We start from the raw sequence: 25,870 nt of genomic DNA, 5'->3' as shown, positions 1-25,870 counted from the left end.
TTACTTTAGTGGGTAGTGGCAATTTTATCAGTATTATTATAATAACGCTTTTACCATAGGACTCTGTGGCAGAAATATTAAGCCATATCTATCTCAAATCATACATTATTTGGTGACATAGACTGACGGGGTACTTATTGTTGTCCTAAGTTATTTAAAATAACTGGGTTCTAAACATAGCGATTTTTGAAAAATATTGGGATATGTTTCTCAAAATACGTCACTGTAACACACAAAATAATTGTATTTCATGGTGCCATGGGCCAATATCTTCATGATTTAACCTAATAGACCAATGACACAGCCATGCGATTTATGACCAACTTTCTCCAAAATTATGAGTAGGATTCTACCTTAAACAAGATTTTAAGATGTGTTTATGTACGAGGAAGACGTCGACAATGAACATCTATGCAGCATATACTTTTACTTTGAACAAATCACGCATTAGTACAGTACAAAAAATGATTGACATTTCTGTGCACATTACGTTGAAAGATAATCTACACCAGCTTAGGTGTTATGATTAAGGCGAACGTTTTTAATAGCTTCATTTGAAGGGTATCTCGAACAATATTCATGAAGTTATAAAAATTGTTACTTTAAGACTGTGCTTTGTTTGGCCAATTTTCGTTAAGCATACATTACGCTGACTGATCAGTGAAATTGTGCGTATAGAGCCCGCAACGAGTGTTAACAGCATATTCAAAGATCAAAAAGATCGTACGGTGGCGCCCTTTAATAACCGAAATAACGCACGCAGCATGAATATTCAAAAATAGACAGATTGAATAGCATATTTATTATTTTAAGTTGTAAGGCCAATTAAATGTTTAAATTCGCTTTGCCGTCATTTACCACCGATTATATTATATTAACATCAAATTTTAACTACTATTTTAATCAACAAAACCTTGTGCGGTCACTGATCGCCAAAGGGACAGGACAACGAAAATCAACTCACCGTTTAATTACGTATCTGAATTTAGTTTTTTACAACATCGTGTCACAAACAATACAGTTTGGGCCGAGTCTATAGCTTATTGTGGTGTTAAAATAATGAACGGTCATCGTCATGCACACGTGGCTCAAACTTGAATTTTCAAACCTTTAATAAAAATAACACATACAAAACTCCTGGTGTAAAGCCTGGTCACTTAAAAAAATACGTTGTAACGAATTAATTATTACAAAACAAGCGAGTGGTAGCTTTCTTTGTAAACATAATGCGAATATAGACGTTAGATGTATTCACAATCCAAAAATCGTTGAATCACACATACCACACCTAAACGTCATTTACTGTCATGAAAAGATAGAAACACGTACGCTACAAATATTTTTTTGTTTTATCATTGAATAGTAATGTTACACTAAAATCGATGTTTAATTAATTTGGGTGAATATGTTTTAAAATAGGACAACTAAAAGCTTCCAAATCTGGATAAAATTGAATATATATCCAAAACTCGATAATTCAACAAATTATGAATATTAAAGTAGACAAAACAAAACAAATGCTACCATCATACTATGAGGTTATTCACAAAATACCGAAATTTACGTCCGAGTTTATGAGTGCATCGTACAGCAAAGGTATTGTCCAAGACGCAATTTACGGGGATGAAAATTCCGGTATTTTGTGTACAACCTTATTATTAGACGCCTTTTGTAGACTGAAACAATAACAAATCAAAACAGAGCAGTCTGAAGTTGCCTTTACGCTGTGTTCGGGTTGTGCCTGACAAAACTCTTTTGCATAACATCTGGAATGTTGCTTCGGCTTCACCATCCCCAACACTGCTTGTTGTCTGCTTTTTCAATCTCAAATAAACTGCGAGGATGGAGAAATATCTGAGATTACGTAAACTCAATAATTATTGTCTGTGGTATTCACCTATTATAAACAGAGAGCGATCGAAAGCATTAACGTTCGAGCATTTTGAAATACGAGGAATGTTAAACGTGTCTATATTGTACATACTGGCATTGTTAATTACATCACTAAAATAGCCAGGTTCCACACCTGTATGTGCCTACATCTTACCTACCACGATACCTTGGACATTTCCTTAGCTTCCATTACGGCATTGCTGTAAACCCTAACGTTGTCCCACATCATTTTCATCATTGTCCCTACGGTCGTTAACTTTATCAACTTTTTGGCCTAATGTGTCAAATCAAGGTGATTTATATGTTTATTTTATTTCGTTAACTGCACTCTTGAAGACCATTACACGATTTTCGTAATTCAACTTGCTTAGTTTTTATATCATGCAATTTACAATAGTCTACAGTTGATCAAGCAATTCAGATAGCATGCACTCCATAACCTTCAGTAAGTCAGCTACAAGACCTGGGTTCACATAGTTTTTTTTATCCATGTACAAAATGAGTTTATCAGTTTAAAAATAGTGTTTTTTGACAAACGAAGTTAATACTACAACAACAACAGCACCACGATGACTAAACACGTGACACCTCTGTATTATTAGGTACTGTGATTAGATGCTTTGTTTTGTTAGATCGAATCGCGCCTAGTGAGCAACTAGTGCGCATGCACCAGTCAGTAATGTGGTTCTAGTTGCCGCCATCTTTGGTCCGTGTCTCAATAAAGGAATAATCCGCTTACAACCTAGTGTAGTTTATCTTTATACCAAAGGTGTGTAATATCTACAAATTTCAATTTCAGTGACAGTTTTAAGGGTTTACTTCGCTCTTTTGAGTGAACACAAAATCTATTTTTGATAAATTTATTATGAGCCACACTCAGCGTTATATTGTGGACGTGATTTTCACACATGATATTTGTAATATGTGTTTACTAGTGATTGATTTGAGGCATGCATGATGCATTGTATCCGATTACGTTCGTATTGTGTGAAGTGGTGCAGATAAAATTTTCAAGTTTAAATAAACATTGAGTACTCCTTCAAGACCATATTTGAGTTTAGAGTCTACGTTAAATAAACCTTCTTGCTGATGGCAAGTCTACAAGTGAAATAAAGTTCAAGTTGTTGTTGCGGATAGTTGTAAGGCGCTGTCAATTTAAAGCTTTTACATTAAACTATGTTGCCTCGGTCACAACTGCCGTAGGACCAAATAGACTGAATGAACACGTTCAGAGGTGTGTCAAAAAACGTTACACAACAAGGATTTCTTCACGTTTCACCAGAAGCTAAGTTCATTCCCATTTTCATTCAAAAATAAAACGACAAGCAGAACATAATAACTAGGGTGTAAGTAGTCATGGAGTAGGGATGACTGATGAAATCAGTAGTTTATTGATTGGAGTCAAATTGGCAAACACTATATTGGTGAAATGGCTGTTCGGTGTATCACAACAGAAAATTAAAAGCCACCAGTAAAACACTTTCTAAGTTTATATATCAGTTTACAACCAAAACAAGCACTTATTCCGACCTAAGCGAGCACCATGTTGGGTGAATCTCAAGTGATGGGCTGTTCTGCAGATTTTCTAGTTGAGAAGATTGAAAAATATGGTAGACATGGGAATGCCAGTCATGATAATTCTAAGCTGGAATACAGAAGAGTACCTGGTGGCAGCTGAGATGATGCAGAATATATACTTCACAGACTGTGACCATGGAATTGGAAGGTTATATCTTTTTGGGGATAACTGTGGTACAGTGAGGGTTGGGGTATGTTTAGCACAGGCTTTAAATCCATTGGCAAGGAATCACCCTATACAGTGACAAAACTGATACTAGAAGATATACATACTATTGACATTGACATACTATTGGGGAACCAACCAATTTCTCACAGTCAGAAGTCAATTACTTTAAACGGTTTTAGAGTTGAGTGTTGTTCCCTGTTTTGCAATATGTGCAGTTCACATTGCGCATATAGTCTTGACACTTGTTCCTGTATATGTGCTATTAGAATATTTGCTGCTGAAAGAGGTCCAGTACATAAGCTGGTATCTGATAATGAGACCAACCTATTTAGTGGACAATGTGAGTTTTGTGGCAGAGGTTGAGAAGTGGAACCAATCATGTATTCATTCTGCCTGGCGACAAATACACTATGAATTCAACTCTCCATATTCTTCCCATCATGGAGTTTGGGAAAGGCTAATTAGGTTAGTACAGAGCCCAACTTGATGATGAAGAGTTGCAAAGCGTCATGACAGAAACAATAATCAACTGTAGGCCAAATGATGCTGCAGATCTTCAGCCACAAACACCTGTTCATATTTTACGGTTGAAGCCAGGAAATACTCAAATAATAATTTGAGTATCTACCTAGTTTTCAGGAACAACAGAAATGAATAAAGTCTCAGCAAACATCATACAGTGGGACATTGTGTTGGTGTCATTGGAAGCTTGTCAGCTTATGGAATTTTTTTCTGACAAGTATGTTACCAGATGGCATTCACTTTAACAAATTGTAATTTGTCTCTGTGTCATCCCTGCAATTGGATTATCTTCATGGCTTATAATATGTTGAAGTAAGTGCTGCTGCTTAGTCTCGTTATCACAGGGTGCACCTGCACAACCTTCTTATCTGCTACAACATCAGTCAAGTACACCGCAAATGTTTGCAGAAACTGTAGCTCTGATTCAACAGTCTACTTCAGCATTACTTGAAGGCATTAAGACATTCATCAATCAAGCAAAGTCTATGCAGGTAGGTCAAGCTGCTATGTTAGTAACATAGTAACAGTCTTTCGCCAATGTTCTATACAGGATCAGGCACGAAGAGGTGTAACTGTGGCTGCAGTAATTTGGTGGTAAATCAAAATGATTTGATGAGTTGGGTTCTCTTGTTGTCAAAATATTATGACAAACAGTAAACATTATCATTTATGCATCCTTAGAGTGATAGTCCATCGTTCTGCCTGATTTCTACTGACTGTTCTGAAAAATGGTCAAATTTAAGTATACCTACGATGGTACCGGTCTTATAAAATATAGGGGCTAGAGGAAAGAAGTTAAGGGACTATGACACATTTATCTTTACTTGGGGTCAGTTGCACACTGTTGAAAGCAAAACAATTTTTTTTATTTTTTCCCACAGGAGTACCAAAAGGAAAAACTATATTCCGGGTGAAACTATCCTCACAAATGTTGCTGGAACTCTTGATCACAGTGTTATTCACGTTTGCACATTCGGTTCACATGTAGTTGCACTATTGTTTAGAATCAACAACTTGCATATTTAGGGTAGAGATTATGAACATATAATACAGGAATTTGAAAAGTAGATTGTTTACTTATTGTATTTAGTAGTGGCAAATTCGCAAGGCTTTAACCGGAAGACACATATTGAGTTTTGTAACCCTTTGGGTTAGAAGGAAGATAACAAAAGATACCTTAGCTGACTTTTTGGAGGAATAAAGCTGAACTATATGTAATGTACTAATGTGTATTCCTTTGGATCTGGTATCTCTATGTAAGTGTTATCTGCTAAGTGAGTCAAGTTCCCCGAACATGAAGGTCCTGTTCATAACACGAGGTTAGAAATGCAAAACCCATAAACAGGATCACTGCAAGAAAACGCCTAGTCATGTCAAGCAACACACGTTTTCCTAACAAGTCTATAACCCATCTATTAACTATTGAGCAGTTACAAATGAAGTACTGTAAAAGGCTTAATTATTCACTGGGTTTTAATTTTGATTATTTCGCTGACTGTAAAATTTAGCATAGAACATCTTAATGACAAAACCGTGAATTTAAAACCCACTGAATATGCCTAAAATGGAAAATCAGCGAAATTAAAACCCAGTGAAAATTAGTCATTTTACAGTAACCTGAATATGATTAAATTATATTATTGATGGCTTCAGTTGTGCTTTTTCCATCGAAATATTTTGGGGTACTACAATTAACGTCTGATTTGACTAATTTTAGATTTGCTGTTGAGCAACTTGGGTTGTTGGTAAAAGGTTACAGAAAGAGTTATCTGCTGGCAGAACTGCATGTCCATTTTCGAAAAAAAAGGTTCAGCATCGGGTGCTGTTCCTATGAATGTACCAGCTGAATTCAAACTGATTTATCTAGGACGCATGGTAGCTAGATTAATGACAGCATTCCATCTGAGGTAACTAAAGCCAGTGTGCATGACTGAATGTTATGTTTTAGGCAATAATACTGTTGTGTCATGGTTGCTACGGATATTCACTCTGCATTTAGGATTATCCCAGTTGAGTTTAGGTAGTAAGAACCTTTCCAATATGATAAATGTTTACCAATGAAATGTGTCGCGTCCTGCCTCACAGGTTTTGAAAAGATGGCTAGCATTTTCCTAGACGCTTTATACCTAAAATACATCTAGTCAGGCGCCTGATTTCGCTTGCATTGTTGCAACCCACAGGAAGGGCTTTTTAAGGCATCTAATTTATTTGGACTTTGGACTTTAACCCCTCCTATTAATCACTGTACTAAATTAGGTTTATTTGTTAGGGAAATTTACTGTTGCACCCCATGAGTCAATTCCTGGCGACAGTTGAACTATAAAACTGAGAGAAGAGAAGACAAAACACATATTTGGGCAATATGTACGTTGAGCTTCTCAGAATTAAACCATTATACAGTCTGCTGTTAACCAGTAACATGTATCAGACTTTTGTCAAGCAATACATTTCAGTTCAAATCGCATAGGATTGTGTGCAATTGCAAACACATTGTGTAGTTACTTGGCTATTCCGTTACATCTTTTCTGTATTACTAATGGTATAGACGATAATACCAGTAATTACTGATAATATGTTGCGATGAGTTGTTGTAGCATAAGTTCCGTTCACTGAAAATGCTATGAATAAAAAGCCATTGCTCGAAACGTTTAGCTATTTTTAATAGTTATTTAGGACTACGATTACCAAATATTATCTTCTATATATCAGTCGCACTGTGGTGTGATTCGTACGTCCCTACTACGTCACACTGATTGTTGAAATCGTGTGTTATTTGCAGGATCCCAGAGTGAATAGTTGGAAATGCATAAGTCAAATCGACGACATGGCCGTCTTCGTGTTAAAACTTGGCAGTGTATTGAAAATTGAATGCTTCACGTCTTACAACTGGTCGATTTCAGCTAATCGCGTTCTTTCTCTATATTCTACAGGAATCTGCCCAGGTTTAGCAATCAGTTTGCTATTCAGGAATAATTAAAGGATTCTAGTGCTCTGTCGCTTATAGTTACAGTCAGTATGCGTCTTAAAGTCTAATTCCCCTTTTTACGCGAAAGTATCATTTAATTAACAATACACAAATATTACTTCAGTTACAGTCTACAACTAAGTACCTTCAGCCCTAATTCCGATTTTAGGAGCCAATTTCAAACAGTTTTTCAAGGACGCATGAAGACACGTTATAATTATAACTTTAGAATTCCAATTTATCAAATTTGTGTATTGAATAACACTACTTATCCTCTTTTTATAATTGTCAGAACTAATTATCATTCACATGAAGAGTTCACTATTGAGACAACTCACTCTCAAGTGGGGTACTGTCTGAAGAAACATACTAATTTGCATTTTACTAGATCTGTAATAAGTTCTGCTGATCAAGTTTATTTAAGGATACAATATTTCGCAATGCACTATTTTAATTTCAACGTATACAGTGCTGACATCGTCTGGCAATTGACAAACGTGACACCCAAATCAACACTTCTTTGCTCTGGCATTATAATAGTATACACCATGCTCAGGGAATATATTTATTTATATTTCAGAACCTATGATGTACTCTTCAGTTGCCTTTCTCTGTGAGAATGTATGTTGGGTCTCTGACAACTTTAACACACCATAACACCAACCAGTTTCTTTTCATGAGCGAGGTGCTTATTTTAAGTAACACTAGATTCTTTACCACAGTTATCAAGCAGGTAGTTAACATCAATATCACTACCTCTGACTTTTCTAAATATTCCTACAACTATAATGAAGCCTCCCTTCTAAAATATTCTCATCTACCACATGGTTCGTGGTAGCAGGTGCAGTGAATTGTCACGATTTCAACTAAGAGCCAAAGGTGGACAAATTCCTCTATGTTTCTCAGGTTGAACAATTACCAAATAATGACACAAATGTATGGGATAATATATTTTACTTTCATTTATAGTACTTTATAGTACTGCACCAGGAAACTTGCAGAGCGACGGCCCCCCCCCCCTCGATACTGCGTACACGCAAGGAATTCGGGCGGCACTGACGAACCTCGCGGACCACTGGACCTGAAACAGGAGACACCTAAAAACAAGCCCCAATCTCAAAAAGGAAACAAGAGGAAAACAAACGAAACCACACACGTGACCAAAACCCTCAGCTTTCTTACGCAAAGCACTGCGGACTCAAAAACGCCATCAACGGCCAAAACCACATTCAACCAGACACAGGGGAGGGCGCTATCGAACTGAATTTCTAAATCAAAACACACCTAAATCTCTTTGTAATATTTTATATTTAATTTATGCCGTACATAACAGAATTCAAAGCTCTGGATTGGGGTAGCTCTGCCTTCCCTTTCTGTCAGGATTATCATGATACTAACAAGCTACAACAACCTGCTTTTGAAACAATAGTACCACTTTGCTTTTTACCACTTTGGTTGGCTGGACAAGTTTCATAACATCGTATACGTGTTTCTGCTGGTGGGCCATCCGCATTCAGTGCTGCTGTAGAGTTTCTAAAGATGAATCCTTTAAATTAAATTGATTAAATAATGTGTCCTGTGGATGAATCCTAACTTATTATTGAACTTTTACCAGTGACATCTAATAGTGACGCCTAGATTTTATTATGGTCATACATTACTTCAGAGCCCACGTAGTGATGCCCCGCACCTGAATTATCATTTTTTTTTAATTCCATTAATTCGTTTATTTTGTTGTAACACTTTGAACACCTATGTGCATCTGATTTTTCACTTCTAGTCTTTCTTTTATTCATTTTTATTGTCCAATACGGTTGGTAGGGAAACTGCTCAGTGCTTTGTGGTTCTTTTTTGGGTACTTATAGGCTTGTATTTAGTAGTGGGAATTACAGACCTATTGTTCGCTTGACTACCATATCTATTTTTTAAAAAACACCAGATTGTGACGAGGATTGTTGAAGTAAATCCAGCAACATCTTCTCTATTGACTGACTTGGTAATTATATACTAGTGCTAAACAACTGTTTTGCACTAGATTTGACACCAGGTCTTGGTAAGTAGGTCAACAGATAAATTGAGGTCTTGACAAAATAAAATAAAATTAAGGAATCGCCAAGGCACCCAATCGTTGGAGTGCTTTACTCTATTCTAAGATGAAGTTAATTTTTGAATTTGGGGACAAGGCCGAGCCATGCCCGAGAGTTTTGAAATTGATAATGATTGGTGCAAGAGAATAAACCCCACTAGATAAACATCTTTGGTGTGTGTAATGTTTGGAGAATGAAGTCAAGCAAATACATGGATTAGTTATTTTAAGAATTAGAATTTAAGTTAGAATCAAGCCTAATAGCAGGTACATTCATAATGTAGTGACCACACATATATATATCAGTCTATTTGTTGAATAAGTACAACATAGTTACCACTATGATTTTATGTGGAGTGGGTAGATTTATTAATTTCTTTTTTGCCTTAATATAGACAACTCAGTTTATAATGAATGGATAGAATGTTTTTTATTGACAATTAAAAAAAAAAATTCCCAATGATGAAATCTTCAATTCAGTACATCAGAATAAGCATAAATGCAACTTTGAGGGAGCCGTCAATCACTTTGTCTCAGATTCTACATTAAATCAATTAGATTATTCTAGGATTCATTCTATGAGTTTTTTGTTGAAGAACATGGCATATGCAGTGTGTAAGAGTCTTAAGGGTCTTTCATGGCATTTTCATATGTCTGTAACATTTCATCAAGTAACTGTTCATTCACTCTGTGTTTCATCAGGAATTTTCCGTTGAAGTGAAATACTGGGATATCATAACGATAGAGTTTGTACCAGTCTTTGTTCTGTTTAGTAGTTATGTCCACTTCTTGTAATATAAACTATTTAATACACAAGAAAACAAAGAATTAATCAAAGGAACAATGTGTTCGAGGGCTTGTATGTATTTTTAAAAATGTTTTTGTAATTTTATAAAATTCCTAATTTGTATTCAAGTATAACAAATAATCATTGAGTTTTATAAAATTAACTTGTCATTTCTTTTTACAAATGGCAAACTTGATTTTTAGGAAAATCTGTATTTATATAGATTTAGATATTAGGAAAGGAAAAGTTGTGTGAATTTTTTGGTCTGATTATATTACATGGCATATACCATCCCCCTCCCCAGTAGACCCAACTGTACATTGCAATTGCACTGTTGATGGTGAGAAAGCCTTTTGATTGCCTCTATGTAGTAAACTTTGGACAAGCAAACCACTTGGCTATTAAGACAGTAGTTATTATCATTTGATACCCATGCTGAAATGTCCCAAACGAGATTGTTTTGAGATGCTTGATACTCTCTGGAGTATTATCAGAAAATTTGACAGTTATTAATGACCTTTTATTAAAGGATAAAACTTGGCTGAGAATTGAAACATCCATGATATGCTATGATGCACCCTGTTTTGCCATATTCCATTTACATGGATGAATGCTATAATATGAAACAACTCATCAATAATGGGATACACTTGTGCATATTAAATATTCAAACTAATAGCATTGGTAGTTACGGTAATACTAGTAGCAGTTCATCTTAAAACCTTATTGTTGTTGGTCGCAAGTAAACATTCTGACAGAAACTGTGTTTTCAACAATACTTTAGTATGTGCACCTTAAGGGAGTTATACTTCAAAAAAAGAACTGATTCTTTTTTTATATCATTTAGTCAGATGAAAAGTCTGTGTTAGATGTATTGAAAAGAGTATGTAGATCATAGCGATTGTGACGATACAGGATTTGGGTTAAAAAGTGGTGTGTCGTCTATTCAGTGACAGCAATCTGGGTGAATACAGCAAGTCAACACAGCAAACAGCAAACATTTGCATCATTAGGAAAAATACACTTTGATATAAAACATTCCCATTTCTTTAAGTATTCCTATGAGGTATTCCAGTCCATTTAGGTGGAGTGTTTTTTATTATAGATTGTTGATATCACACTCTCTCTTTTCAGCCTTGATTTTAAAAATCTAAGATTTAGCATGATTCACTTACCTGTTATACACCCATATTCTACACTATTAATCACAAGTATCTTTGAGTTTGAATTTGGGTTTGTATAAAATTGTGATTGTAAAGATTATACTTACCCTACTGTCATATTTCTTCAGAATTTCCTTTGCATCATCACATAATGGGCATACTTTCTACATTGCAAAAAGCATTCAGAAACACAATTTCAGATAAATTTAGCTCAATAAATAAGTAATATAATAATAAGTAATATAATTTCATGAGAAAAAACATTTATGGCAGTTATTAATTGTGTCCTTGTTCTTGCATAACAATACATAGCATTTGCATAATTGTGTGTGTGAATTAATAAGCTTCCCACAACAAATAATGTGATACAAGTCAATCTTTCCCCCTTCTCCCTCAGCATGCACCAATCACAATATCACAATGTGCATTATGTCGCCATGGTTACTAAGGCACTCTTCTATGAGGTATTTCCAGAGGTCAGTGATCGTCTTTTTTATCGACCATCGTGTCTAGAATCTTGAATAAATTTTGCCTTGATTTATTTACACTTTTCTTTCAAATGCGACTTCCTTTCATTTGTTTTTGATAATTTTTGGCAAGTGAGTAGTGAAAACTGCAAATAACCATTGTGCAGCTGATCAGAATAAATCTTCTTGACATACACTGTGTTTGTGATTTGAAAGACCTTTTTTCTGTCACATTGTTGCTGTTAAATTATTACTACTCTTATTAGTTTTTGAATTTAGAGATGCTGCACCCTTGAAAGACAAGGTAACTTCTTGCTGACTTCCGTTCATACCACTGTATAGTATTGCTAACAAAGACAGATTATCTTTCGATCAATGCATTTAATTTTTTAGTATATTATATATTAGTAACGCATGTACTTACATTAATTACAGAAATGTTTCTATTGCCAAAATAAGTAAAATTTTAATGATTATGATTTTGGGTTTATATACACTTCTGTTAGAGGCTTGCTTCTAATAGACTCAATATGGTAGTATGCGATACCGTAATTGACCGAGTGAGGGCCCAGGGTTCTGAACACTGAAAATTGCAAAAAAACGAAAATTCACAAAAATTGACAACACGCAGATCGAACTCACTGTCATAAACATTTACATCTTAGAGAATCAACCATTAGACTTTACCTTGCGGGGGTACATTTAAGATATATAGAGGCTGGTGTTTCCAACCCCTGGCAGTGTCATGCAGGAGAACCAATGGTACGTGTTAATTTATTATTAAGAGCTATTAAACGAAGTCAAAGCCAGGGCTCTAGGTTAGGCCAGACTTTTATTATCCCTCATTTCGTGAACCCGTCTAATGAACAGAAGCTGAAAATGAAATAAAAATATAATTTTATTACAGCATAATTTCTCGCACCCGCCGAAAAATGCTAAAAAAATATTATATTTATATTCATTTTTTTACCGCCCACCGCATAACAAATCTAAGTTGCATTTTCGTGGAGTATCATGATCAAAGTACCAAAGTCTCGCACAGATGAGAAACAAGGTTATGCATGGAATAAAATTTTATTTCATTTCTTTTCTCCGATCAATGATCTCATATACAATTCTTTGAGAATCACACAAATCTAATGGAAAAAAAGAATTAATTTTATTTTTTTTCCACCCTCCTCAAAAAAATTGCCTTATGAAAACTCACGAAACAAGGAATAAAAAAAGTCTGGCCTTACGGCTCCCATTTACATTGGAGGTTATTTTTCGTATGTTTTTCACTTTGAAAGCTGGAGTGTTTACCCATTTTACAGACATCCTTATGCAATCATTGATTCTTATTGCATTTTCCGGTTCTCTTCGTTGTGGTGAATTTACAGAATGGCAAATGAAAAACAACGGGAATAAATGAACAATATGCTGTATTAGAAGTATAAGAAAAATGATGCACTGGGTATTGCTTGTAATGTGACAAATAAACCAGAAATCAACAATGAAGAATCATTTGAATTAAGATTTCTCCACCCACAATCACGCACAATTTGTGTGAACCCAAAATTAACTAAAATGTTAGGAGTCAAACTGTGTAAAATTAATTCCGATTTTTTTTTTACAGTCATACAAGATCAATAATGATTTACAAATTTACACAGTAAAAATTATAAAAGTCAAAACCCTCAAAGCCCTAGTTTGTGTCACTGTCGTCATCGAAAATAATCCCTTCAGCTTCGTCTGTTGATGTTGTCTAACTTTTAATCAACAGATTTCACTGTCTGTCAGCTTGGGACTTTTAATTTATGTCTAATCACAATAAAAAGACATAAAACATGGAGTCGTGTGCAAATGACTCTGCTACAATGGCAGACAATGTTTTTGTTTACAGTCTGTTAATCATCCTTGACCTTTAAGCATTACTTCATTGATTGGCTATGAATGACATCACTACTAGTATTTCATAATAGAGGTCAAGTCATCGGTGCCACATTGGAAAATTACTGGCTCCAGTTATGGATTCGCAAGCCAAAACAACATGCTTTCAACCACTCTCCCAGGTACGGGTTGCTACAATATTGCAACATTGGTTTCATTGTTGATGATACTAAACCATGGCAGAACAAGTTGCTTTGCCCCCCCCCCCCCCATATACTGTAAGATATCATTTCTATGATAACACAAACCAAAAAGCCACAACATATTTCAAGAACGGAACTACCGTTTCTGCGATAATATACATTTTTTTAAACTTGCTGACTGTTATGATTCTGATAACAAATTTTTAAAAATAAATGTAAATGCCCTGAAGGCAGACACAAAATTACCTATTTTGCTGTCACACCTACTTTGCATTCATCCCTCATTTTACGCAATTGACATTGTTAATACTGTTAATACAATGAACCAAAATAGTTTTTTTTAATTTTTTTATTGTATAAAGATTGGGGGTGGGGGCGTTCACCCGGGCATGGGCGCTTACCTGGAGAACCACGGTATATATTGAATACATTTGCATGGCTAATAAAATAAACTGACCATTATTTCTAAGCAGTTATTGTAGAGGTCTTAAGTCCGAGGTGTTGAATTGTTTGAGTCACGGACATCGAGTTACGAACATAGAGTTACGAAAACATTGAGTTACAGAAATGACCACGCCCACAAATTTTAAAACCACGCCATTTTTATGAAACCACGTCAAAATTGTAACTCGATGTTCCATTAACAGTTAACAGAACTTCGAGTTACAAGCAATATACATTTTGGTTTTTGTTGAACGTCCACATTCTGTAACTCGAAGTTTAAAAAACAGCTAACCAAACTTTGAGTTACGGGCAACATATATTTTTTGCTTTGTTTAACTTTCAAATTTTGTAATTCGACCTTTAATCAACAGTTATTCAAACTTCGAGTTGGTAACTCGAAATTTAATTAACAGTTAACCGAAGTTCGAGTTACGGACAACATAAAATTTGTTGTTGTTTAATGTCCATATTAAGTAACACAAATTTTAATTAACAGTTATCATAACTTCGGCCTGGGTTACGGTAATGTGATCCCTGGCTAATGACGGCCAAGTGAATTTCTAATATTTTCTGGAATCTAACCGTGACATCTTCGTTTTTGGTGTAATTCAACTAATGAATTGACGGAACAAAATCACAATTTAAAGTTTAGCTGTAGTTTTCAAAGTTATGATTGTGGTGGCCCTTTAGAAAATAGGATTTTGAAATGAACAATGGAAAATCAAAATGCTATTTTTAATTTGAGGCTTTTCATTTCATTGACGCGCTGGGGGGGGGGGGTACTGTTGTGGCCAAACGATAATAGATCAAAGGCAAGCGGAATCAACGTATCCATATCCAATGTATCGTGTAATGTTTTAGACACGTAATTTTGTTCACAGACAACTTCATTTACAATGCGATCCACTTATTAGAGGGTGTACACCACGATGATTATAGAATCGTCGCACACCTCTTTCAGTAATTCCTCTATGCTTGGATATTGAGGGCCAACCATCATCCCGTTGTGAGAAGTCCCCTGTTTGACAAGAAAACTCATATACTCAATGTCATCAATTTTTTCGATCTCCATTTCAATTAGCAAAGACATGAATCGGTTAGCGTGGCTTAGTTCTAGAATATAATGACCTCACGTACGAAACGAGCACATGTCTATCTATATGAATATTAAAAAGTCAGCGTCAAACATTCACATCTACATACCGCCTTTCATTGTTGACCACAAGTTTGCTTGTTTCAACCTTTGGGCTTAGTCGCTGTGCGCGTTTGTAATGCCGCAACAATGTTACTGTTATTATTGCAACACCACGCGATGGAATTGACTATTAAATGTGAAGATTTGTGAATCTGTTTGTCTGATTTCACGTGTTGAACCAGACACGGACGAAAGTTGTGCGTTGTTCAATTTACAATGAATCGTTAGATGATATAAGAGAGTGAGTTGGAGATGATGAATGATGGAATGACGCTGACGAAGAAGTATCATGACACCAGTCTATGCAAGACGTCGACAAGAAGTTGTGAAGGTGTAGTACAGGTGAATAAGCCCAAAAGTCGAAACAAGCAATCTTAATGCGTGGTCAAAAAGAAAAGACTGTACGTGGATGTTTGAACAATAACAAAAAACTACGTTGCCGTAACTCGAAGTTGAAGTTATGTTAACTGTTAATTAAATGTCGAGTTAATAAATAGTTAATAATAGTTAAGGTCGAAATACAAAATATGAAAGTTAAACAAAACAAAAAATATATGTTGCCTGTAACTCAAAGTTCTGTTAACTGTTAATTGAACATCGAGTTAAAAAAGTGGGCGTGGTTTTAAAAATATGGGCGTGGTCATTTCTGTAACTCGATATTTACAAAACTCGAACAATTCAACATCTCCTTAAGTCCATTACTTTATGAATAATAGTCAATAAATCATTAACTTTAGTAATCAATTTGGTTCTTATGTAGTAATTACCTTTGTATACAATGTGAGAATCGGCAGTTTATCCAGGATTGCTGTGCTGTAAAAATACTTAGAAATGTGGCTTAGTTGAATCCTCAGCATAATTGTCTAAGAAAGAATGATATGAGCAAATAAATGAATAATCTGCAGCTCACTAAAGTACGTCAGCATTTTATGTGACTTGTTTGGTTGATTGAACATTGAATGACTTGACTAATAATTAATAATGTTAAAATTACATTATCTATTGGCCTACATATCCCGCCAACTATTGGTAAATCCAAATACCCCGGTACAGCCATTTAAAACAAGTCATTGAAAATGACACAGTCCCCGTTAAATTTTTGAAAGTTCTCTTTGAGCTCGTCATATTAAAGCGGAGGGGTTGTCGCGAGCGTGTCCTTGAAACTTGAGTTCCAAGTGGCGTATACAACAGAATGTTTATTTACATCAAAACACGTGTTCCGTGTAGTAGTAATATGGCCAAAAATAAAAACAGCTGTTATTCTGCCATCTTTGATTTGATTATGAAACACACTGATATGTATGATGTATGTGCAAAATACAAATGAAAATGGTACATAAATTGTGGAAATATAGTAGTAAGGCCAAAAAGTCAGATGGCTGTCAATCGGCCATCCTTGACCAGATTTTGAAACAAATTGTCATGAACATGCATCCTAACATGTATAAAGTACATGTACATGTATGTGCCAAATTTGAATGAAAACTGACAGAGCACGTCCAAGATACCACATAAAAAAAAAAACAAGATGCCTGCCAGTCGACCATCTTTCATCCAGTTGTGAAATAAATCGTCATGAACATGTATCCTAACATTTATAATCTATGTACCAAGTTTGAATGACAACTGACAAAGCATGTCCAAATACCACATTTTCAAAAAACAAGATGGCCGTCAGTCGGCCATTTTGAATTGAATCGCTAAACCACTGCATGTGCATATGTCCCACCATAAGGTACTAGGCACATGCAAAGAAAGAACGAAATCGGCCCACAGGATTCTGAAATACGACTCTGGACAGACTGACACAGGGACGGACGGACACACAGACGGACGGACGGACAGACTCAGGAACTCATGGATGGTCGGGGACATGTATTCCAAATTGTATGATCTATGTACTAAATTTGAATGAAAACTGACAAAGCATGTCCAAAATACAACATTTTCGAAAAACAAGATGGCTGCCAGTCGGCCATTTTGAATTGAATCCCTAAACCACTGCATGTCCATATGTCCCACATAAAGTACTAGGGACATGCAAAGAATGAACAGAATCTGTCCAAGGGATTCTGAGATATGACTCCGGACGGACGCACGGACAGACGCACAGACGTACGAACACACGGTTATAAGTTTTCGGACTTCGTCCGAACAGGGACTAATTAATTTCACGACCTGTAGGGCTCATACGATACCACTAATTGAATTTCCATAGACGACAATGTTAACATATGACGAGATTGCTATATGAAAATGATGAAGAAAGTTGAAAACATGGCTCAAACATGGGAAATCAACATGCCAGTAATCAACCATATGAAAAAAACTAACATGTTGGCCAGCTCAAACTCTTACAAATCTCAGGTAAACAAGACACACCTACTGTATTTGGATTGCACCAAGAGAAATCACTGAAAAAACACCAAGATTAGAACATCCAAATACACACAGAATAAACCCACAGGTACACAGCCGCTAAGTAGTCAACAAAAGATCACATGTTGGTCTCACCTTTGACCCAGGTGATTACGCCCTCAAACAGGGAGCACCTGAGAAAAAAAATATTTAACAAGCCATGCATGGCACAGTCCCTGTTAGTTATCAAATTTATTTAACATATCTAGTTTTGTTTATAGTAATATAGCTGGAATATAACCATGACAGGAATATGATTTTTTAACATTAAAATGATTGACATTTGTATCTGATCGTCAAACAAGTACATGTCCATAGTGAGAGATATTGCTCTGGAACAGCATTCAAAATCAGCCATTTTGAACACATGTATATATATAACATGATGTATAACGAATATATAAAATTTAAATATAATAAGTCAAAGCATTTAAGAGATATGGCTCTAGAAGCCCAATCATTAAAACAAAATGGCCGCTAGTCAGCCATTTTGTATCCAGTCTGAAAAATAAAATGACGAGCATCAGGAACCCGTAATGTCTAATGTATGTACCAAGTTTGAACGAAGTCCATCCATAAATGCTTGATGATTTTTTAACACAAAAATGACCACCATTCGGCCATTTTGAATAGGATAGTCAAACCAATATATCTGTTTGTCTATGACATGATGTATAATGAATATTTAAAATTTGAAAATATTAGCAGTCAAAACAAGTCCGATCTGAAAAATAAATGATGTGCATCAGGAACCTGTAATGTGTAATATATGTACCAAGTTTGAAGGAAATCCATCCATAAATGCCAGAAATGCTTGATATTTGATGATTGTTTAGCACAAAAAAGGCCATTTGGCTATTTTGAATAGGATCGTCAAACCAGTATATCTGTCTACCTATGACATGATGTATAATGAATATATAAAATTTGAACATAATCAGTGAAAGCAAGTCAGAGATATGACACGAAAACCACATTCATTAATACAAAATGGCCGCCAGTCGGCCATTTTGAATCTTATCTGTAAAAACAAAATTATTTTCATCAAGGTCCCATAATGTCTAATGTATATGCCAAGTTTGAACAAAATCCATCTGTAAATAGCCGAGAAATGGTTGATTTTTAGGATTTTTTAGCACAAAAATGGCCGCCATTTGGCCATCTTGAATCAGATCATAAAACAAAATGAAGTGCATCAAGGTCCTATAATGTCTAATGTATATACCAAGTTTGAACAAAATCCATCTGTAAACAGCCGAGAAATGCTTAATTTGATGATTTTTAGCATAAAAATGGCCGCCATTCGACCATCTTGAATCAGATCGTGAAACACTTTGACGTGCATATGTATAATATCATGAATGATGTATGTGTGTAGTTTGATTGTGATTGGTCCAGGCATTTCTAAGATACAGGCACGCGCGCGCACACACACACACACACACACACACACAAGCATGCACGCACGGACACACAGAGGTCAAAACATAAGTCCCCGTTTTCGGACTGTGTGTTCATGTTTTTCGTTTCATGGAAATTTTAAAATGAGGCGGCGAGGAGTTTTTTTTTTTAATGCTGAGCTAAAATGGAGGCAATTTGAGACAAGTGCGAGTACAAGCGCATTTAGCAGGGCTCGAAATTAGCGGTAGCCCCGCGTCCACAGACTACCAGTTTCTTTCTTGGGGCTACCACTTTTCAAATTCGGTAGCCCAACTGGGCTACCAAAAATCCGGGATGAGACAGTGTTTACTCTAGGACGCCCGATTGCCCGCCTACTACACGCGCCCTTAAAAAATACTCCCCTTTCCTCACTGCCCATTAAATTCTTTTAATGATAGTCTGTGCATGTATTTGACGGTGACACGCCAACTAGCTTGCTGATACAAATAACAATCACCCTCCCATATATTTCGTTTAAAATTGTGCGTCCTTATATTTAAAAAACATTACCTTCTTCGGGTATGCGTACGTAAGTTGGAATAGCTCGCACTGAGTTTCTGGAGTGCGTGTGTGGCAGGGTGTCGCGTTAAGCAACTTGCCGAGGCAACAATGAATTGTCCTTCCCGCTTGTTGTGTGATTTAATTAATTATTTCGCGCGACCAATTTTTTATTATTACTCAGTAGTGATTATATTAACGTATAAAAAATAAATTCGTTGAATTGTAATGAAATATAAGTGAATGATTCCGGACGCATATTAAACACTCGATGCTGGAGAATATTCGCCATGCTTTGACCTGGGACAGAGTTCTTTGACCTGATAATCGCAAATTAACCAATCAAAATGGTGGATGATGCCAACGTGCTCATAGCTCATTTAAATATGTTTATGTTATTGACGCAACACGGAAGAGATTTGCCAATATTGTAGTACGATCTTTTGGCTTGGATTTAGATGGGAACACGGCATGATTTTTTTTAAAACAAAAAATTAGTTCTTTTCAAAAGATAAACTGAGCATTTGAAGAATAATTTATGATTGTTTATAGTGATAACAGCTCATTGTCGAAACGAAGCTTACCCATTCACGCTAGGCACGATAAAAATAATACTCTTGAATAGGCGTCAATGACTACGGTAAAATTTAAATTATACTATATTAGGCGTCCGGAATGATTTAAATGTACAAAATACGCCAAAATATTGTATAGACAGGATTACGTTACCGTAGTGTTAGTTCTGAGTGTGTGAAAAATGACTGACCTCAATTAAGCGCCATTTGCAACAAAGTTGCCACAATGTGACCTCAAATTAGCTCCAGACAGAAATGAAAATGTATCAAAGTGGTACCTATATGAGGTATTATACCATACAATCAAGACAATTTTTTGTGGCAATTTAAGTTTTGTGACAATAAAATTGAATACTGTAACATTAAAACTTTGAATTTGGAATTTGCAGTATTTCACAATGCACAATGAGTGAAAGCAGTGAAACTATAAAACATGAACTCTTTATTTCAGTTAGCTTCTCCTGTCTATAGGAAATTAGTACCGGTACATTCAAATATATAAAACAATATCTACCTGTCAAAAAGATTTACTGAACATGACATTTGTTTATAGAAAAAAAATATTCTTTTTTTTTTTTTACGGCATAAATACTGCTTTAAAAATATTGGGCTACCAGTGATTGATCTTGGGCTACCAGATTTAAAAAGGGGTAGCCCAGATGGACTACCCAAAAAAAAAGTTAATTTCGAGCCCTGATTTAGGAATGCTTTAGAAGGGAAAAAAAACATCTGAGGCGCATAGTTCACAATAATGCGCGTGGAAACGAGAAACAGAGATATTTTTTTTCTCAGCCTAAATCAACATGGCACGGTTTCTTTACGAGAGAAGCTGGAAAGCCATACACAGTCAACTTGGCAGAAAGGGCATGGCTAGAAATCAGAATCCTTTTTTTTTTCAATTTTACTTGAAGATGATTTATTATTTAATTTCATTTATTTTTATTTTTTTTACAAATGCCCATTTCAGGGCAACAGAAACTAAAAACATACATAAATGTGTAGGTGGGCATTTCCCAGGCACTTTATGGAGACGATGCTATTCGAATTCAGGTTGCTGGCTGCCTGCAAGTAAATACAGAAAGCCTGCATATATAATAGATGACAATGGTTAGGGAATGACCATTTATTATTCTTAAGGGGGGAGGGTCGGGCAATTTAAAAAAAAAAATCAATGGACCTCCCCTTATTTTGTAAAAGAGGAAAAATGATAAATGTATATATATATATATATATATATAGATATATATATATAGATATAGATAGATATATATATATATATATATATTCATGTAATTTTATTGTTTATTAATTTTAAAAAAAGGGGGTTTCACTCTTTACAGCAAGTCTCAGTAGCGAATTTGCTAACTGCTTTGGTTTTGACTAAACGGTTGGCTTTCGAATGTCGCTGCCGCCGTCTTGCGGTCACGCCTACTTAAGACGAATCTATGTAACAGTAGGGGAAGATCCACCCACTTTTGGAGCTAATCAGCGACGGTCTTACAGTTGGATGGCGATTTCGCTTTGAAACATACCAGGAAAAGTGTTCTATGCTCTACGTGTCCACACAAAAACGATGAATGAGGTTGATTATTTCAGCGGTTGGCTTAATGTTACCTCAACGGATCGTTTGACTGTGAGAGTTTGTTATTTTCTCCCTGATTTGTCGAAACTGTATCTCAACATGTCTATTTAGTGTTCAAGATGGTTACCCTCATATAATAAATAATATGTATGTATTTATGTTCCTTACCATACAAAAACCCTCTGAAGGTTTTTTAGTAGTGTAATAATAAAGTTATTATTATAATAAATATCGGTGGATTAATTGCATTTATAATATTATCGCGTCAGCTGACTGTGGCCATTTTCGGCTCAAATCATTCAGGGGAATCCAGACATTATGTACCAGCCTGAGGATGCGTAAAAACATTCTATGTCCCCTAATGCAATATAGACTCGCCAAGAGTGGACACGATCACAAAACAGCACCAACGAGATCCGAAAGCCAACTGTTTAGTCAAGACCCAAGCAGTTAATAGCCAATTCGCTAGCGAGTTTGCAAATTGGCTGCCCCAATACTTCTGAGACTTGCTGTAAGAGAAAAATACCCCCCCTCCCCAGCCTTGATAAAAAGTCAATGGCCCTTCTTTGTGGCTTTGGAAAATATGCTGACCCACTCTGTCCCCCCCCCCAGAGTAATGAATGGTCATTCCCTTAGTTTATTTACAGTCACTGTTACATAACCAATGATTGACAAGAGTTTATTCACGAAGGACTTCTATTTTTTCTCTCCTCTGCCCTCGAATCTAACTTAGTTTCCAAAGCAATATCGACATCCGGTTTCTAATCAACTCACCTGGTGTTTACTTGCCCTTTTTAATTTACGAGGTATTTGAGCACCAGTAACATTTTGCAGGATTTGCATGTCCGTCAGCTGTCAGCTAATTGGTCCCCTAAGTTTGTGATAATTGGAAGGAAACACTTTCCAATCCGTCAGTATATAACGATTATTTATTGTGAAAATAATATTAGTAATCACCATAGGTGTATATTTTTATTCAAATTATATTTTAAATAAATGCATATTGTCTTTGATTACTGTCGTTTTCACGTAACTTTTTTGTTTTGTTTTTTGTTGTGTGGGCTAGAGAGTCGTTATGGCGCATGCGCAATGGAATCTAAAATGGCGACCTATGGGCAGGTGTCATGTTATTTGCGAAATTTTCTACATATTTACAGAAATTAACAACATTTTGTCATATATTTAAGCTGCTTATTTAAGGTAAGTGGAGCTGTCGAATGTTTGGCTTGCGAGGATAGCAGCGTGACCGAAATAACGGACATATAATCTAAAAGTATTATCGACGCGAACGCTGCAAAATATGCATCGGTATCGGTCGTTCACTTGTGTTTGTTGTGTTCATTTTTATATTATTCTGGGCGATGGTCATGTCTGTTCATCAGCTGTGTATCTGCATTAGTATGGTAGGGCGGTAAATCACATCGAGATCGCATAGGTTGGATTCCTAGTTAGATAAACAATGACTGCGTTAAAACCGGTTTATATTTAGCACGACCTGTTAAATGTATTTTGCAAAATAATTTAGCAGCAAACTATTAATTGAACGTTTGTCCTGTTGTGGTATTGAATTATACCAGTTATGAAATATTGCGTTATGGTTTTAGTGGCTTATTTTTTTTATTGTCGAATCGAACCAATACTGTATTGATTTGTTGTCATGCTTTGCGTGCAATCGGTAGTACAATAATACTGAACTACGGACAAAGACTTTATTGTTGTAAGCACATCTACTGCTACAGTGACAACTTGACATTAATAAGATAAGATAATATGCGCAATATGTATCGCCTTTGGTGACGGTGGTTCACCTTACACTGGCAAATACTGTGGAATATTTTATTTTCGCTGGAATTAATTTTCGCTGAAAAGGCTTTTTGAGCGTTTTGCTTGGAATTTATTTTCACTGATTTTTGATGAGTTTAATGTGAAATACATATAGGAAAAAAAGTATATTCGCTGGATTTTATTTTCACGGAATCATCCCTTCAGCGAAAATAGCGAAAATAAATTCCAAGCGAAAATAAAGTATTTTACAGTATAATCTTTGAAAGGGTAAAATATTATCTATGATTCTGTTATGTGAAATCCAATACTATTCTTGGTCTAGTGTTTTAAGCCCAACCTTGAAAATGAGTGACGATTTAACACCTTTGAGAGACAGCTGCATGCTCAAGGACAACTTTGAAACTTTAACACAGTGTACATGTACACTGTATGACACCATGGAGCTAAAAAAAGAATGACACCAAGGTTGTCTGAATAGTAATGCTACAGATAATACATCAACAAGCGAGTGCAGATAAGCAACTACTGATTAGGTTACTTAAAAATTGAACTGATGTAATTTTTGAACATTGCATCATGTGAAATGCAGGTGTCAAAGAGTTAAATGTTCACACGAATTGAGGCATGCAATTTTTGATGCAAGTGCTTTACGTTTGTCAAGTTTGACAAAACTCATATCACCTGGTCGTGAATTGAAGATCCTATGCATTTCAGTTATGTTCACTATGCAGCTTATCAAAATCATAATATTAATTTTTTCTGTACATCCATGGCTTTTAGTGCGTTCCATCTCATTTGTATCCATGATCATCAATTCTTGAATACAGTTGACTGAAAGTTATTATACGGCTAAGAGAATTTTTAGATTTGATTGGATTTATTAACATCTTCATTGCATTAATATTAATATATAATATTATTTTATACATGTGCTACAGCTATCAAGATGGCTGTAAATCCTCCTGTGAAACTGAAATGGTTGGAGCATCTGAATGCTTCTTGGATCTCAGAAGATGCAGAGACAATAGCAAGTCGTGAAGGAGTCATCACACTGTATGATAGACTGTTGATCAATAAAGAGGTTCTTGCTTTACCAAGACAAGCACTCCATCTGAAAGGACCACAGTTGCCTGATTTTGAAAGAGAAATACTAACACAGGAAGAACAAGAACACTATTTAGATTCTTTGTTGAATAGTCAGTTGATGCTCGCTAGGTCAGTCTGCTCGGAGTCACCATTCGCTTCAACTCTGCGGAAAAGGCTTGTAGTATTACAGAGAATATTTTATGCTATTTCCAATAAATTTCATGATAAAGAAAAAGTGCAACAACAACAGCAAGCGCAAGAAGGACAGTCAAATGTAGTGGATGATAAAGGTAGCTCGTTGAAATCTAGATCTGGAACAGAGGCTTTGATAGAAATGGGAGTTAGAACTGGCCTAACTTTGTTGTTCTCACTACTGCGTCAAAGTTGGATTGCTCCAGGACCAAGTGGAAACATCCACTTGTGCAATGATGTTCTGCTTACAGCTACAGAGGTAGTCAGTTCATTACCACCACTTTCATTGGCAAATGAGAGTAAAATCCCACCAATGGGATTAGAATGTCTGAAACAAGTCACAGGATTTCTTAAAAGTGCCACCATGCCTACATCTGGGGCTGATATAATGGGGAAGAGACTCGCTTCTGAACTGCTTCTAGGGATTTCTGTTCAGAGAGGTTCGTTACAATATTTGCTGGACTGGGTTGAAATGGCATTAGGTGCATCAGCTGCTGCATGTGGAGCTGCTACTACAGAGAATGTTCTGAATAAACCTGGTATGATCTCTTCTGAATTCTATAGCATTGCATTACAGCAGATGAAGAAGGCAGATGTAAGTATACCCGTTTCAATGTATAAGCACCAAATTGCATGTTTATTTATCAGTGTAAAACATTACTGTGACAGTAACCATGTTTGAATTGGTTGGCATTTAAAGGCCCAATTTACTTGCCCTGGGCAAGTGTGAATTGGAGGTGTGGCTATGCTAATGAGTGTTGTTAATCACTTGTATAGCCTATGACGCATCCTGTTTCAGCGGTCCAACATCATGTGACTTTGATTGACAGTAGTTAGTTATTCAAGATTAGTAGCGCATCCCTTTCCTTGGTTCGTGTTTTTGACTTTTATCCGCCAAAATCTCAGCTCGTACATAGTCACATGCATCCACTTTGGCACGACATAATCGACCT

General features: G+C 35.8%; 2 protein-coding genes across 3 annotated transcripts in view; one reads left to right on the top strand and one right to left on the bottom strand.

Moving 5' to 3' along the window:
* Positions 1 to 9,617: 9,617 nt before the first annotated feature.
* Positions 9,618 to 22,728, bottom strand: LOC102801885 (glutaredoxin-like protein C5orf63 homolog). Of its 2 annotated transcripts, XM_006823700.3 has the most exons (5): positions 22,629 to 22,728; positions 21,263 to 21,334; positions 16,109 to 16,204; positions 11,271 to 11,327; positions 9,618 to 10,014 (listed from the first exon to the last, which is right to left on the bottom strand). In XM_006823700.3, the coding sequence occupies exons 1-5, from the start codon at positions 22,695 to 22,697 to the stop codon at positions 9,838 to 9,840; spliced, it is 471 nt and encodes a 156-aa protein (XP_006823763.2). In that variant the 5' UTR covers positions 22,698 to 22,728; the 3' UTR covers positions 9,618 to 9,837. The 2 variants fall into 2 exon arrangements, with proteins under 2 accessions (XP_006823763.2, XP_077870266.1); XM_078014140.2 differs by lacking the exon at positions 21,263 to 21,334.
* A 197-nt stretch (positions 22,729 to 22,925) lies between these two features.
* Positions 22,926 to 25,870, top strand: part of LOC100372137 (putative E3 ubiquitin-protein ligase HERC1) — a 67,663-nt gene continuing 64,718 nt past the window's right edge. The window contains exons 1-2 of the mRNA XM_085507025.1: positions 22,926 to 23,054; positions 24,578 to 25,512. Of these exons, the coding sequence (XP_085363151.1) occupies positions 24,586 to 25,512 (927 nt within the window). The 5' untranslated portion in view covers positions 22,926 to 23,054; positions 24,578 to 24,585. The remainder of the gene's footprint in view (positions 23,055 to 24,577; positions 25,513 to 25,870) is intronic.

The sequence above is a fragment of the Saccoglossus kowalevskii genome, chromosome 13 (genome assembly GCF_978046115.1).
Source record: "Saccoglossus kowalevskii chromosome 13, keSacKowa6.1, whole genome shotgun sequence".
Taxonomy (NCBI): domain Eukaryota; kingdom Metazoa; phylum Hemichordata; class Enteropneusta; family Harrimaniidae; genus Saccoglossus; species Saccoglossus kowalevskii.
Note: the sequence above shows the minus strand (reverse complement) of the source record. Positions and strands in the feature narration are given on the sequence as shown.

Excerpts from the sequence above, each read along its gene's own strand:
- LOC102801885 (XM_006823700.3), bottom strand. The coding sequence starts at position 22,697 with ATGCAAATCCTGCAAAATGTTACTGGTGCTCAAATACCTCGTAAATTA. Across the intron at positions 21,335-22,628 it reads AAAGGGCAAGTAAACACCAG|GCAGCCAGCAACCTGAATTC; the intron begins GTGAGTTGATTA and ends ATTTACTTGCAG. Across the intron at positions 16,205-21,262 it reads ATGCCCACCTACACATTTAT|ACAATTATGCTGAGGATTCA; the intron begins GTATGTTTTTAG and ends ATTCTTTCTTAG.